The sequence below is a fragment of the Vicugna pacos genome, chromosome 4 (genome assembly GCF_048564905.1).
Source record: "Vicugna pacos chromosome 4, VicPac4, whole genome shotgun sequence".
Classification (NCBI taxonomy): Eukaryota; Metazoa; Chordata; class Mammalia; order Artiodactyla; family Camelidae; genus Vicugna; species Vicugna pacos.
The window spans coordinates 51,312,833-51,325,206 of NC_132990.1; the positions used below are offsets into that span (position 1 = coordinate 51,312,833).

At 50.4% G+C, this 12,374-nt stretch overlaps 1 protein-coding gene across 1 annotated transcript in view; it reads left to right on the forward strand.

Moving 5' to 3' along the window:
• The window catches only part of COL15A1 (collagen type XV alpha 1 chain), a 97,609-nt gene that overhangs the window by 49,615 nt on the left and 35,620 nt on the right, over positions 1–12,374 (forward strand). The window contains exons 10-15 of the mRNA XM_072959808.1: positions 847–996; positions 1,525–1,665; positions 5,038–5,097; positions 6,246–6,338; positions 7,515–7,640; positions 8,210–8,272. Coding sequence (XP_072815909.1) covers positions 847–996; positions 1,525–1,665; positions 5,038–5,097; positions 6,246–6,338; positions 7,515–7,640; positions 8,210–8,272 — 633 coding nt within the window. The remainder of the gene's footprint in view (positions 1–846; positions 997–1,524; positions 1,666–5,037; positions 5,098–6,245; positions 6,339–7,514; positions 7,641–8,209; positions 8,273–12,374) is intronic.

Sequence of the window (12,374 nt, forward strand, 5' to 3'; positions counted from 1 at the left end):
AGGCCTTATCGTAATTATAATTAAGAATGAACTTTTTCACTAAATAAAATAGTTCATTTCCGGCTCCCTACCAGGCTGCAGGCTCTGAGAGGCCAGGGATCGTGTTCGTCTTGCTCAGTGGTCTGTCTTCATTCCTGCAGAGGTTGGGGCCTCAGCAGTTGTTTGCTGAGTGAGTGCGGGGTCGTCAGGCTATCCCGTATCAACACTGGCCTTTGAGTCATTCCGCACTTTCCTCCAGCCTTCACCCCGGGTCTGGCGTCCATGCAGGGAAATTTGACGCTGGGGATCACGTGCCCTGGCCAGGTGACGAGCTCTTCAGGCCACTTGGCCGTTACATGGATTATTTTAATTAACAAATCGTCATCACCACCACCTTCTCCTCCTTCCTCCTCTTCTGTTGCTTCTCCTTCATCCCTCATCCCATCCTCCTCCCCTTTCCTTTTTCTTTAAGGGCAAGTCCTTTGTCACAGGTAAGAAAACTAGGGAGCAGTTCCCAGTTCTACTGAGTCCTTCCTCAGCAGAAACTAGAGCTTAACTAGCAGAGCTGTCTGGAAAGAGAAGGGCTTCCTGTGGAGGAGGGGAGCTCCCGTGACTGAGGGTGCGCGGGCTGGGAGAAGGCACTTGGCAGAGGTGTGCTGGGGACTCCTACTGGGGCAGGGAGGGGGTGACCTGGGAGGGGCCTTCTGACCTGGAGTTCTGGGGTTCTGTGGGCTAAGGCAAGGTCGTAGATGCACTGTGGCCCTGTGTTTATGTGACAGCCTCGGCGGTGTCCTCCCTGTAGTCACACACCCGCCAACCAGGGGTGTGGACGAAGTGGCATGATCCCTTACGCCAGTTTCGTTTCAGAGTCCAATCAGTGAAGGAGGTTTGACTACAGCAGCAGCTGCAGCAGAAGTGCCCCTCAGCACCTTTGAGGAAGAGGAGGCCAGCGGGGTCCCCACCGATGGCCTGGCTCCCCTCACACCCACAGCGGCCCCCGAGCAAGTGATCACTTCTGTAAGTGCCTCCTGGCATCCTCTCTGGCTCACAGCAGGGAGAGAGGTCAGGGTCCTGAGACAGGAGCAGTTTCCAGGCTTCCCAGAGCCAAATGCACGTGCAGCTTCGCTAAAACGGATAACTGGGTCAGCACCAACCAGAGGGTGGCCGAGTGTAACTGAAGGAGCATGGCACAGGGGTCAGGGGAGCAGGCTGTGTCCCGACCCTGCCACCCCAGCTTCTCCAGGGAGCACTTTCTCAGAATGTGGCCCAAAGTTAGATGGGTTGCTGGAGGGAGAGGCAGTGAGCGCCTCTTACTGGGAAGGGGGCTTAGAGGAGACACGTTTCAGAAGAAGATTATGAGCCTGTGCTTCTCTGAATGTGTTGGCAGTAAAGGGTAATGACAGTTGTAGGTAGGAAAGTGCTTTGAAATTGGCCTAGCACCAAGGAAGCACCTGGAAGGACAGTCAACAAAACTCCCCGGCAGCCATGCGCACATTGCATCGTGGGTGAGGTGACGTGATTCCCCGTGTTGGTTTGGCTTCTCAGGGTCCTGGCGATGAAGACTCAGTAGCAGTGGCAACCGAGGAGCCCTTTACGGCATCTGGGGCAGAAGAGCTGGGCGGCGCCCCCCCGGAGGGGCCCCCGCTCCCCGTACCCACGGTGGCTCCTGAAAGGGGGGTCCCTCTGGTAAGCAAAGATTTCACTTCCTAAAGAGGAGTGAAGATTTGACTTGGCCAGTCTTACAGAGAGGAGAAAGAAAGGTCATAGTTGTGGGAGGGGCCTGCCCCTGGCTCTCTCAGGGGTGGGTTTTCATTTTGGTTTGCAAAGTGTGGAATTTGGGCATTTGAGGGTCTTCCAATCTGGGAACACATAAGGAAGCTACAGATGGTAGAGGAAAAAGCAAGAGGTGAAAATCTAGGGCACCTGGCTTTGTGTCCCATATTGCCCACTTCTTCCATTGAAATGAGAACTTTCTAACAGGCAGAGCTGCCCAAAGATACAGAGGCCCCATCTCAAATGTCACGAGAGTCCCATCCTGGAGGTGGGAAGGCTTGTAAGACTTGGCAGGGACTGTGGAGGAAATAGAAGTATCAAAGGTTGTGTGTGTATGTTGAGGGGGGCTGGGGTGAAGGTATTCGATTCCCTTCAAATGTGAGTTTCTGTGATTCTGGACTGTAACTGTAGGACCTCATGCAAATCCTTTTCTTTGGGCCTCAGTTTCCTTCCTCATCTGTAGAAGAGGGTGGTTGTGAAGTCAAGTCAGAATGCAGGTCAGGGAATGTTTGGAAAGCTCTGTACACATGTGGGAGGTTGTCGCCACTTAAGGGCTGTAACTTTGTCCCTTAGAAATGGGAAACCCAGAGCTGGCCCTTAGCGTGGGCTCGTGTCAATTGGGGAATTAAATTGCCCTTCAAATGTCAATATTTTTAAGGGAAAGTATTCCATTGGTGACCAGCTTGGGCCAGCCAGTTCCCCGAGTAGCCCTTGGTCACACATGCTTTCAGAGCCTTGACTCACGCTATAGTCATGTTGTCCCTCTGCCACAGAGCTCAGGGCTGACCTGGGACAGGAGGGGCTGTGGGAGGGACATCCGAGAGCCCACTGGGAGTCCTGAAGACCCACTGCTCCACTGGCCCCGTGGTCGCCAATCCCTGTGACTGCCCCTTTATTTAGAATTGCTCGTTCACTCACTGACATGCTCACTGACTCAGTGCACAGCAACTCAGGGCCCTTGGTCCAGACACTCAGCATTGGGGTGAATTTGACCTCGTTCCTATCCCCAAGGAATTCACAGTCAAGGGGCAGGAAATAAGCCATTTGCACTGACATTTATTAAGCACTCTGGGTTCCAAGTTGATCTGATTCTGTGTACCTCTCCACCCTCGTACGAGGTGTGCCATCTCTATTTTCCAGGTGAGAGGAGTGAGACTCAGGGAAAGAAACGTGCCTGCTGTGGCAGGCCTTTAAGAGCAGGGCCGGGATTTGAACCTGGGTAAGCTGGCCTGCAGCGAGCTCATGCCCTGGGGCGGCCCCAGGCTGGGAGCCAGGAGGCTGAGGTTCTGACTCGTGGTGAGTCTCCATGTTGCCATCTATAAAAGGAGGGGGTGAGCAAGAACTCTGGGCTTTAACCCTCTCTGCATCTTAGAGACACCTGGCAGCTTAGGTCACTGCAGGTGTCTGAGTGCACTGCCAGACCAAGTAAGGAGCCCCTAGTGTCCCAGGGCTCCTGCTCAGAGGAGCCTCTACTGGGCAACTTATGTGGCCCCCACCAGGCTGGCTGTGATGCCTGCGGCCCCCGGCTCCTTCACTGTGACTCCCTAAACAAAGTCCCCCTGCTCTTCTGCTCCTCACCCCAGGGGACACACAAACACCAAGACCGCATCTCCCCGCGGTGATGCCGCGTCAGGTGCAGCAGAACTGGCTGGCCGTGTGCCTTTGCACAGAGCCAGTTCTTGTTTTCCTTTTTCTTAAAAAAAAAAACTGTTTATTATAGAAACTCTAAATATTCACAAAAGGACTTAGAATACTATAATAACCCCCCACATACCCATCACTCAGCGTGAGCAATTATCCACATTATGCCAGCTGTTCCACCTCCTATGGCCATTTTTTGGGGTGGAGGGAAGGGGAAGGCTGGAGTATTTTAAGGCAAATCCCAGAGATATCATTTAACTCAGAAATACTTTAATGCGTATCGGTAATAGGTTGATCTGGGACCTCTTTTTTCCTTAGCCACAGTGTCATCCATTAGTGGTAATAAGGGATGTCATTATCCACTTAACAAAATTCACAATGGCTCCTTCGTGTTTTCTAATACTCTAGCTGTTTAAAAATGCCTTTTGACAGTTTGAATTTGAATCCAAACAAGGTCTGCGCTGGGCTTGGTTGATGTGTCTCTTAAGTCTCTTTTAGTCTGTGATTGTCTCCCACCTACTTTTTCCTTTTTGCCATTGATTTGTTGGGGAAACTGGACCAGTTGTCCTTAGATGCTTTATATTTTCTGCTTTGAGAAGTTGGCACTTGGTGAGGGCCCAGTGAGACCAGCTGGGCTGGTGGGAATTGAGAAATTCTTTGTCGACACATAGTAACACCATAAAATTGCATAATGTTGACCCAGGCACTTCTGTTCTAGGAATCGACCCTAAAGGAGACAGTCTGATATGTAAAAAGGCTTCATGTACATGGAGGTTAATCTCAGTATTGTCCATAATGGAAAAAAACTGGACAGAGTTTAACTAGCCAATGGTAGGGGGGTTAATTGAATTAAAGGATGTTCAAATAATGGAACTTTATGCAGCTGTTAAAATTATACTTATTAGGAGTAGTTAGTGATGGAGGAAAATTCCACATAATATTAAGTGAGAAAAGCTGGTTGTGAGCATGAGTATACTGTGTGGTCTTAATGGTTTAAAAATAGATACACGTAGACACCCTGGAAGGACTACCCTCCCTAAATGTCAGCAGTTGTGGCCTTCAAGTGGTAGAAAGGTGCGGGTTGATAGGTTCCTATCACACGGTAGTGTTTCCACCCAAGAGGGCTTCTGACTTTTCCAATAAGATTTTTTAAAAGCTCTAAGGAAAAAGGAGGGGAGGCGCAGAGAAAGGGAGAGATGTATGCGCAGCACGTCCCTGATGGAGACAGGTCACCCTGTGTGCCTGGGTCAGGAATTGAATGCCCCGATTCCTGAGCAAATAGTTTTAAAAGCACAATAAGGAGAGTCAAGGGAGCGCTCGCTGTGGAGTATCTTCAGGATCATTTTGAATCTCAGAGTCACCCAAGGCAGCGGGTGAGCGGGGCATCACGCCTGGCTCTGCCCCACCCCTCTCTGTTTATTCATGCATAAGATGGGGATCACAGGACCTTTTCTCCGGGTTGTGGTGAGGATTAAATGAGTTAATACAAGGAAAACTTTACCTTCCATATAGTACACGCTCAACAAATTAGTATATGGAACTCCTGCATAAGCCTTATCTTAGGGTGAGCACAGTTTCTGGAGAGAGAAGAGGGCACAGTGGGAAGGGGTGTCCAGCGCTCCACTGATACCTTGTTCTCTTTAGGGTGAAGCTGAGGAGGGGCTTCCTGGTCTCCCTGGATCTGCTGGGCCCGCTGGACCCACGGTGAGATTCGCCCTGGGCTCGTCACATGCACAGTGTGCGGGGGCCAGGAATGCAGCAAAAAGCCACAGGCGGACCCTTCCTGTCAGCCCCCACGTGCCTTCCAGTCAGACCTCAGGGCTCTCTCAGGGAGCCCAGGAGCAGAATCTATTTACACCAGTTCATATCTTGTGCCCTAAAAGGCCCCAGGTCCCAAGATGGACTCGTCACCCTGCCCGCAGACCTGCTCTCCCCTCAGGGTTCCCTGCTCTGGGAATGAACCCCATCTTCTGGTCACCAAGAGAGAAACCAGGAAACGTCCCCGCAGGCCTCCCCTCCCCCTCTCCCATCCAGTCAGTCCCCAAGCACCCAGTCTAGCTGTGCAGCACCTCCTCAGCCCTCGGACGGTGGCATCAGCCTCCTAGCTGGTCTCCCCATCTCCATATCACCACTTCCCTCCTCCCACCCCCACACACACACCACTGCCACCTTCCTAAACTCAGCTCTAACCCCTAACCCAGCTCCTCCTTGTTCAGTGATTGAATTAGGCCTCGCCTGGTTCCCGTCTTCAGGAATTAAGTACCACTAAAGGTGTTCTGTAAATTCCCTTTTGTTCCTGGGAGGAATTTGATGACATTCAACAAGTACATGCTGAGTGCCTTCTCGATGCCAGATCTCATGCTGACACTGGGCGCCCAGAGGTGTCTCGGGATTGGGCCAGCCCTGAAGGAGTCCTAGTCTAGAGGGACTGACAGACATACACGACTGAGCTTCAAGTCAGGTGGTCCTACTGCCAAAACCAGAAGTCCACAGAGGCTGGTGGGAACGGAGAAGGAGAGAGAAGTCTGTCTGAAAATGGGGTTGGGTGGGGGGCTTCGTGGAGGAGGGGACCATGGAATGGGGCCTTGAAGGATGAGTAGGGATTTGAAAGGCAGGAAAAGAGGCTACAGGGTTGTGAGAGTGTCCTGTGTCTGAGGACTGGTGGCGTGTTGGCCGCACAGCTGGGAGGGGGAGAGGGAGGAGGGCAGCTGTAGAGGGGAGGGGGCGGAAAGTCCAGAAGGAAAGCTGGCAGCAGTTACGGGACCACAGAATATGGGAAGACTTTCAGTGGCATGGCTGTCCTTGGAGAGTGGCAGGTGAAATCAGATTGTGGGAACTTTTTCTCTCTGCAGGTGGGAGCAGAGGCTGAAGGCTCTGGCCTGGGCTGGGGCTTGGATGTTGGCTCTGGCTCTGGGGACCTGGTGCGCAGTGAGGAGCTGTTAAGAGTGAGTGTGAAGGGTGAAGTGGCCTGGCGTCTGGGGCAGGCTTCCGGAGGACGCAGGAGGGAGGGAGTGGGACGGTAACAGATGAAACTCGATTGGCCATGTTGCTAATGCTAATGACGGTTGAGGCTAATGGTGAGCTCCTGGGATTCACTGGACTTTTCCCTCTATGTTTGTGCATGTTTGGCATTTTCCACTTTGATCGGTGTTATTTTAAGTGAGACTGAGCCTTGACTTATAGTCAGGACCCCCATATTGCCACCTGCCTCCTTCCCCTGGCAGCCGTCTCCAGCAGGCTGTTCCACAGCACATACGCCCATGACCTTCACCTCTACACTCTGGCTCTGTCCCCTACCCTTTACCCATTCCAGAGACCTGCTGGCCTCTCATCTAGATAGCATTTCACACTGTGGCTTCCGGATCCTCCTTGAAACCCTCCCTATCCTGAGGCAGCCTCCTTCCACCCTCTCCAGACCACTCTTTCAGCCCCTTTCACACCTCTTGCTCTCCCAGCCTCTTGCCCAAGGCTGGGTCCCTACTGGTCCCCCTAAAGCTCCCCCTGGGGGCACCTCTCTCTTCCAGCTGTGGCTCGTACCTCTGTCCCCAGGGCCTCACACTCATCTCCACCCCTTCCTCTGTGCCCTTGTGCTGAATCCCCACCTAGACACCTACTCAGCTGCCCTTCTGCCCCCTTGTGACAGGGCTGGAAGGGTTCAGGACTCACTGGATGAGTGGAGCGGGACCCCGTTGGGACTTCCAAGCTGGTGGGATCAGCCAGCCCAGCCAGAGGCAAAAGAGACTAGTACATTGCAGAGATATTTTAAACAAGGGTTAACAATAGGCAGTTTGGGACTGACTTCTAAGGTAATCAAAAAACTAAATAAGAGCTTCTCTGAGAATTCCACCGAATTGGATTTTTATTGTATACATGCATCTAGGGAGAAAACATGATATAATGGGCTTAAAAAGACCTGGATTCAAATCCCAGACCTGCTAATTAGCTGTGCATGTGAGCCCTTGAGCAAGTCACATCATCTCACTGAGCCTCAGTTTCCCCATCTTCTAAGTGGGAACACCAGCCCCTACTTGCAGAGTTGTTGTCAGGAATGGAAAGAATGAATGGAACATATATATTTATCCCCTCTCACACTGTTTTTTAACAGGGTGTCTGTCTTTTAGGGTCCCCCAGGCCCCCCGGGCCCACCTGGCTTACCTGGGATTCCAGGAAAACCAGGAACCGATGTTTTCATTGGACCCCCTGGATCTCCTGGAGAGGATGGACCTGCTGGTGAACCTGGTCCCCCGGTGAGCTGCTGAAGTCATCTCCCCTTCCCTGTGCCCATGGGGCTTCCTTTAGCCAGGGAGGGCGTACAGACTACAGACCCCAGCACTAAGCCTCACAGCAGGGGATGAGCGGCTAGCTAGTATTTGTAAACAAAAATCCTCCTCAGCTGAGACATTACTAAGGCTCCTAAGAAACAAAGCCAAGAAAAACGTCACGCTACATGTTGTTTCGCTGCTTTATCTTAGTCAATGTAGGAAATGCAGGCTCATGCAGAATCTTGGAATCACAGGACATCAGTGCTGGGCCTGGGGTAAGAAGCCCCCAGGGGCCATCTTGTCCAGCCCTGCCCCCTGAGTCCCTGCAGAAGAGAAAATGTGCCCCAGAGAGTAAAAGACACTCATCTACAGGTGCACAGCCAGCAGTGGCTGTGCGGGGGCTGGGCCGGGCGCTCTGCCAGGGGCCAAAAAGGCTCTGGACCCACCCACCTCACCCGCTGGGTCATCCCAGCCCTCACCTGCTTTTCCAAAAAGGGTTCCTGTTTGAGTCTTATCAGAGATGTTGTGGGCTGATTGTCCTTGATGTTCTTCAGGGCCCTGAAGGGAAGCCTGGACTTAATGGAGCCTCCGGCCATCCTGGAATGAAAGGGGAGAAGGTACTGGGAAGAGGGGAGGGTTCCAACACAAGGGAACCACCAGGCCTGCCCACCCCCTCTCTGACCTTTAAGCCTGACCTTGCCTCTGATCCTATCCGGATCCTCTCTGCTGGAAGTCTCCGTCCGGGGGCTCTTTACGCCCAAACCTGAACTCAGCATTTTCCCCAGCCCACAGCTGCATGTTCCCAGCTTCAGAGAATGGCACCATGATTCGCCTAGTTGTCTGGACTCAAAAGCAGGGTCTTCAGTAACTCCTCCCTCCTCTCTCTTCCTGCCACAATATGTGCGTTGCCAAGACTGGCCAGTCTGATGTGCACATCTCTCACCTCTCTCCCCGCCCCCACCTGACCTTCATCTCTCCTTGCCTGCAGTGTGGCATCAGGCTCCTTGCCGGTACCTCTTCCTCCCCACCCACGATCCAGCCTCCACCCACCTGGCCAGTGAAATTTGCTAGAGCAGTCTCTCATCACTCACTCCCTCTCCACTGAGAGAAGATCTGAGCCACCTGCCTGCCTGCAGGGCTGCACCCTCACCCTGTGCAGACCTTCGAGGCCCTTCCAGCCTACATTTTCAGTTCCACCTCCCACTGCTTCTTCCCGTGGCCTCGGGCCAGCCAGCCAGTCCTACTGAAAGGCTCCAGGCACACTCTTCTTGCACAACCTCCTGGCCTCTGACCATGGTTTCCTCTCTGTCTAGAATGTCCTTTCTCTTTCCTCATCCTCCGAGGCCCAGCTCAGATATATCCTCTGGGAAGCGCTCCTGGACCCTTATGAGCAGAAAGCACCCCTCCCTCCTCCACTTCCCATTAATACAGGATTGATTCTGCTGGGACCCCTCTTAGCCAGGGATGCTAAGGCTGTTAGCTCTGCTCCCCACCCCCACCCTGACAAGCGGAGCACTGGTACTGTCAGTGTGTCCTCAGGACCCAGCACAGGCCTCTGTGAGTGTCTGATGAATGAATGAAACTTCCTTCAGGTGCCACTTTAATCCTCCACTCCTGGAGTCTCGGAGGCCTTCAGTGTCTTCATTCTCTGTAAGCTCTCCTCATCTTCTGTCTGCTAAGCCCACGTGGTGCTGTGGGGGTGGGGTTCCTGCCCCTGCAGTGCTCCCAGCCTGGTTGATGAGATAAGCTGTGTCCTGCAAAGACGGGCAATAAAGATAAAGTGAGCTTCCTTCTAGAGATGCAGTCATGAGCTTTACTGGAGCTCAGAGGAGGGGGGTCCGTCCCAGCTGGGAGAGGGAGTGGAGGCCTTCTGTGTACCCGACCTGGACGAAGTTGTGGAAAATACTGACTCCCTAGACACTGCCATCATCACTGAACTGAATTTCCATTTCCCATCAGCTCTCAAGTGTGTTTATTATAATTGAAACTGCAGCTCGATTTTCGTGGAAAGCTCATTTCTCAGAAAAAGAAGAAACTATTGTCGAGCTTTATAGGACTCATATATACTAACTTTTTCATAAGAAACTAAAATTGGCAGGAAACATCACATTACGTGATTCCCCCTCCACCACGCTTTCACACACCCGTCTCGGGCCGTGCAGACTTAAAAGTACCCACACCCACACTGGCACACTAACACCCGCTCAGGTGCACTCCACAGCTGCTCAGAGACTCAGTCGTGAGGAGGGCAGCATGCTTGCCCAGGATAATTGTGGGAGATAAATCACATTTTCCCCCCTGAACTTTGGTGTGATATGTTACCCTGTGTGCATATGATGTTTTCTGGTCAAGGAAAAGCAGACCCTAGAAGGACTTGGAAACTGCATCTGGAGAGCTGGAAAGAAACCTTGCATATGACATTTACCCACCAGCCCCCAAAAAAACCAAGAAGGAAAGTCTGGATGTGAAATCATGACAAAAACGTGCTGAAGAAAATGAATAACCTCATGGATGTCACACAACATAAAATTCAATGATGCATTTGATCCTTGGCTCTCTCCCACAATCTCTTCTTCACACCTCCAGTGACATGGGACGCATTTCCTGCCCAGCAGTAACTTCCTCCATTGCACGGACACTTGCAGGGAGGTCGTGCCTCATGCCACCAGGACATCAGCCTCTCTTCTCATCTGCAGGGCACATATTTTCCCCAAAGAATAAGATCCAGTTTATGTGGATGGAAAAAAATATCTTTATATATAATCATTTTCAAATGTGGGATTGTCATCAAAGTGCGATGTCATTAAGAATTTATCAAAGAGATTCTGTGTTGAGTTTGATGATAGAAATATTCCTTAATTTATTTTCCCCAAATTAAGATGAGCAACTTCTCTGAGAACAGGGTAGGCAAAGAATAGCCTGCTTTCTCATCTGTAGAATGCTTCTGCAAAGGATGCTGAAGACCTTGCTAGGAATGAACCTCTGAAAAATTCCTTTCTACTTTTGCCCTGCAGATTCTACCATCCAGTTCTTCAGCACAGATCGAGGACTAATTGTTGTCATTCTTTTCCTTCTTTCACCATCTAATTCTTTCATGTTACTCTTCAGTCTTAAAAGGTGCTGGGACACCCATGCAGAAAATAGTTTGTGCTTTGAAATTTTATTCAGTGCCCAGAATGGCTGAGGAATGTTAAGCTCCCAGGAACTGGCTGTGAGTAATCTCATTAAACAGCTGAAATGTCATTGTTTGGCATTGTAAAACCAGCTTCTCCATGAGATGTCAGAGAAATGCAAGTCAATCATCATCTCCTTCCCTTTCTCCAAGTAATCCCAAGTTGGCTTTAAGCAATTCTTTCAATCTTGTGTACTAATGAACGTGGTACCTGCCTCCCTGCCCCTACAACTACCTGAGTGGTAAACTGCTGTTAACTAGGATCCAGAAATAGGTTTAGAGCTTATAACAACTTGTTTCAATTAAACTCTCCAATATTGGCCTGATTTTCTAGTTTATATCTTCTTTCATCACCAAATGTGTTTGGTACAAAATCTGGATTATAAACCTCCGTAAAACCAAATATACCATAGTCAGTTGTAATTGTAACACACTGAAGTTATCAATGTAACAAACACTATGAGCAAAACCAGCAGACATCCCCAAGGCAGTAAATTGTGCCATCTCAGCTACCACAACAGAAAAAAAATATATATATCCAGGTATTTATTAGGTTTTTTGATGTTGTGTGATGATGAAGTGTACCACTGTTCTTAGCAAATCCAGTTACCATAATGAGCTGGAATTTCCAGTGACTTCTAAAAGGTGAATTTACAACATGTGGCTCTTTCTCAGTGTTTTGGCTGTAGAACTGGTCTCTCCATACTTCAGCATCAAAACCACACTTGCAGCTCTGCTGGTTGGAATTCCAGCATGGTGCATAGTGTCACCACATAGTTCCCGCACTGGGGAATGAAGTACAGGTCTACCACCATCATTTTGGCTACCGGGTCTTTGCTGACTCTTCACTGGAGCCACCACTTTTCAGTTTGCCTGTTCACGTATAGCCCAGTAACATGAGTCCTTCCATCCCTGAGCTTATCTGCTCACATTCCAAAATGGTGGCTACCAAATCTGTGAGCCAATGGAACGAGTCCAAATATTATCTCTTCACAGGTACAAACTGGACAAAATCATCTGTTTCTGAGACAGATTAAATCAAGGTCCAAGATATCTTCTAGAATTTCCTTGGAAACTGCTTCAAGATGTACTCTTGATTTGAAAAGAGTTGGAAAGGCAGTTGAAAAGATAGAGTTTTTCACTTACAAACATATTTTTCTTGAATAGAGCCAACAACACAATAATAAGATTTTCAGAGGATAGAGTAGAGAAGTCAAGAGATGAGGCTAATTTAAGTTCTGTTTCACAATATCCCTGACCACGATTTGACTTTTTACTGGAATAAATGCATAAGGTTGGCACTTCCTTCAGGGACCGATTGCAACAGGCAGCAGATGATGGTGTGGTTGATCACACCCAAGGAGAGCAGACACAGCAGCTTGTAGCCTCTGGACTGGGCAGCAAAGCTGGAACCTACTTCTTTTTGTTTCTACCCTGGGTGGAAGTTTCTCCCAGGTCAGGCCAGCAACGGGGCCCAGCACCAGACTTCCTTCTCCAGACACCCCTTCTTCTCCCATCATCCATAATATCCGGGGCATCTGTAGCCC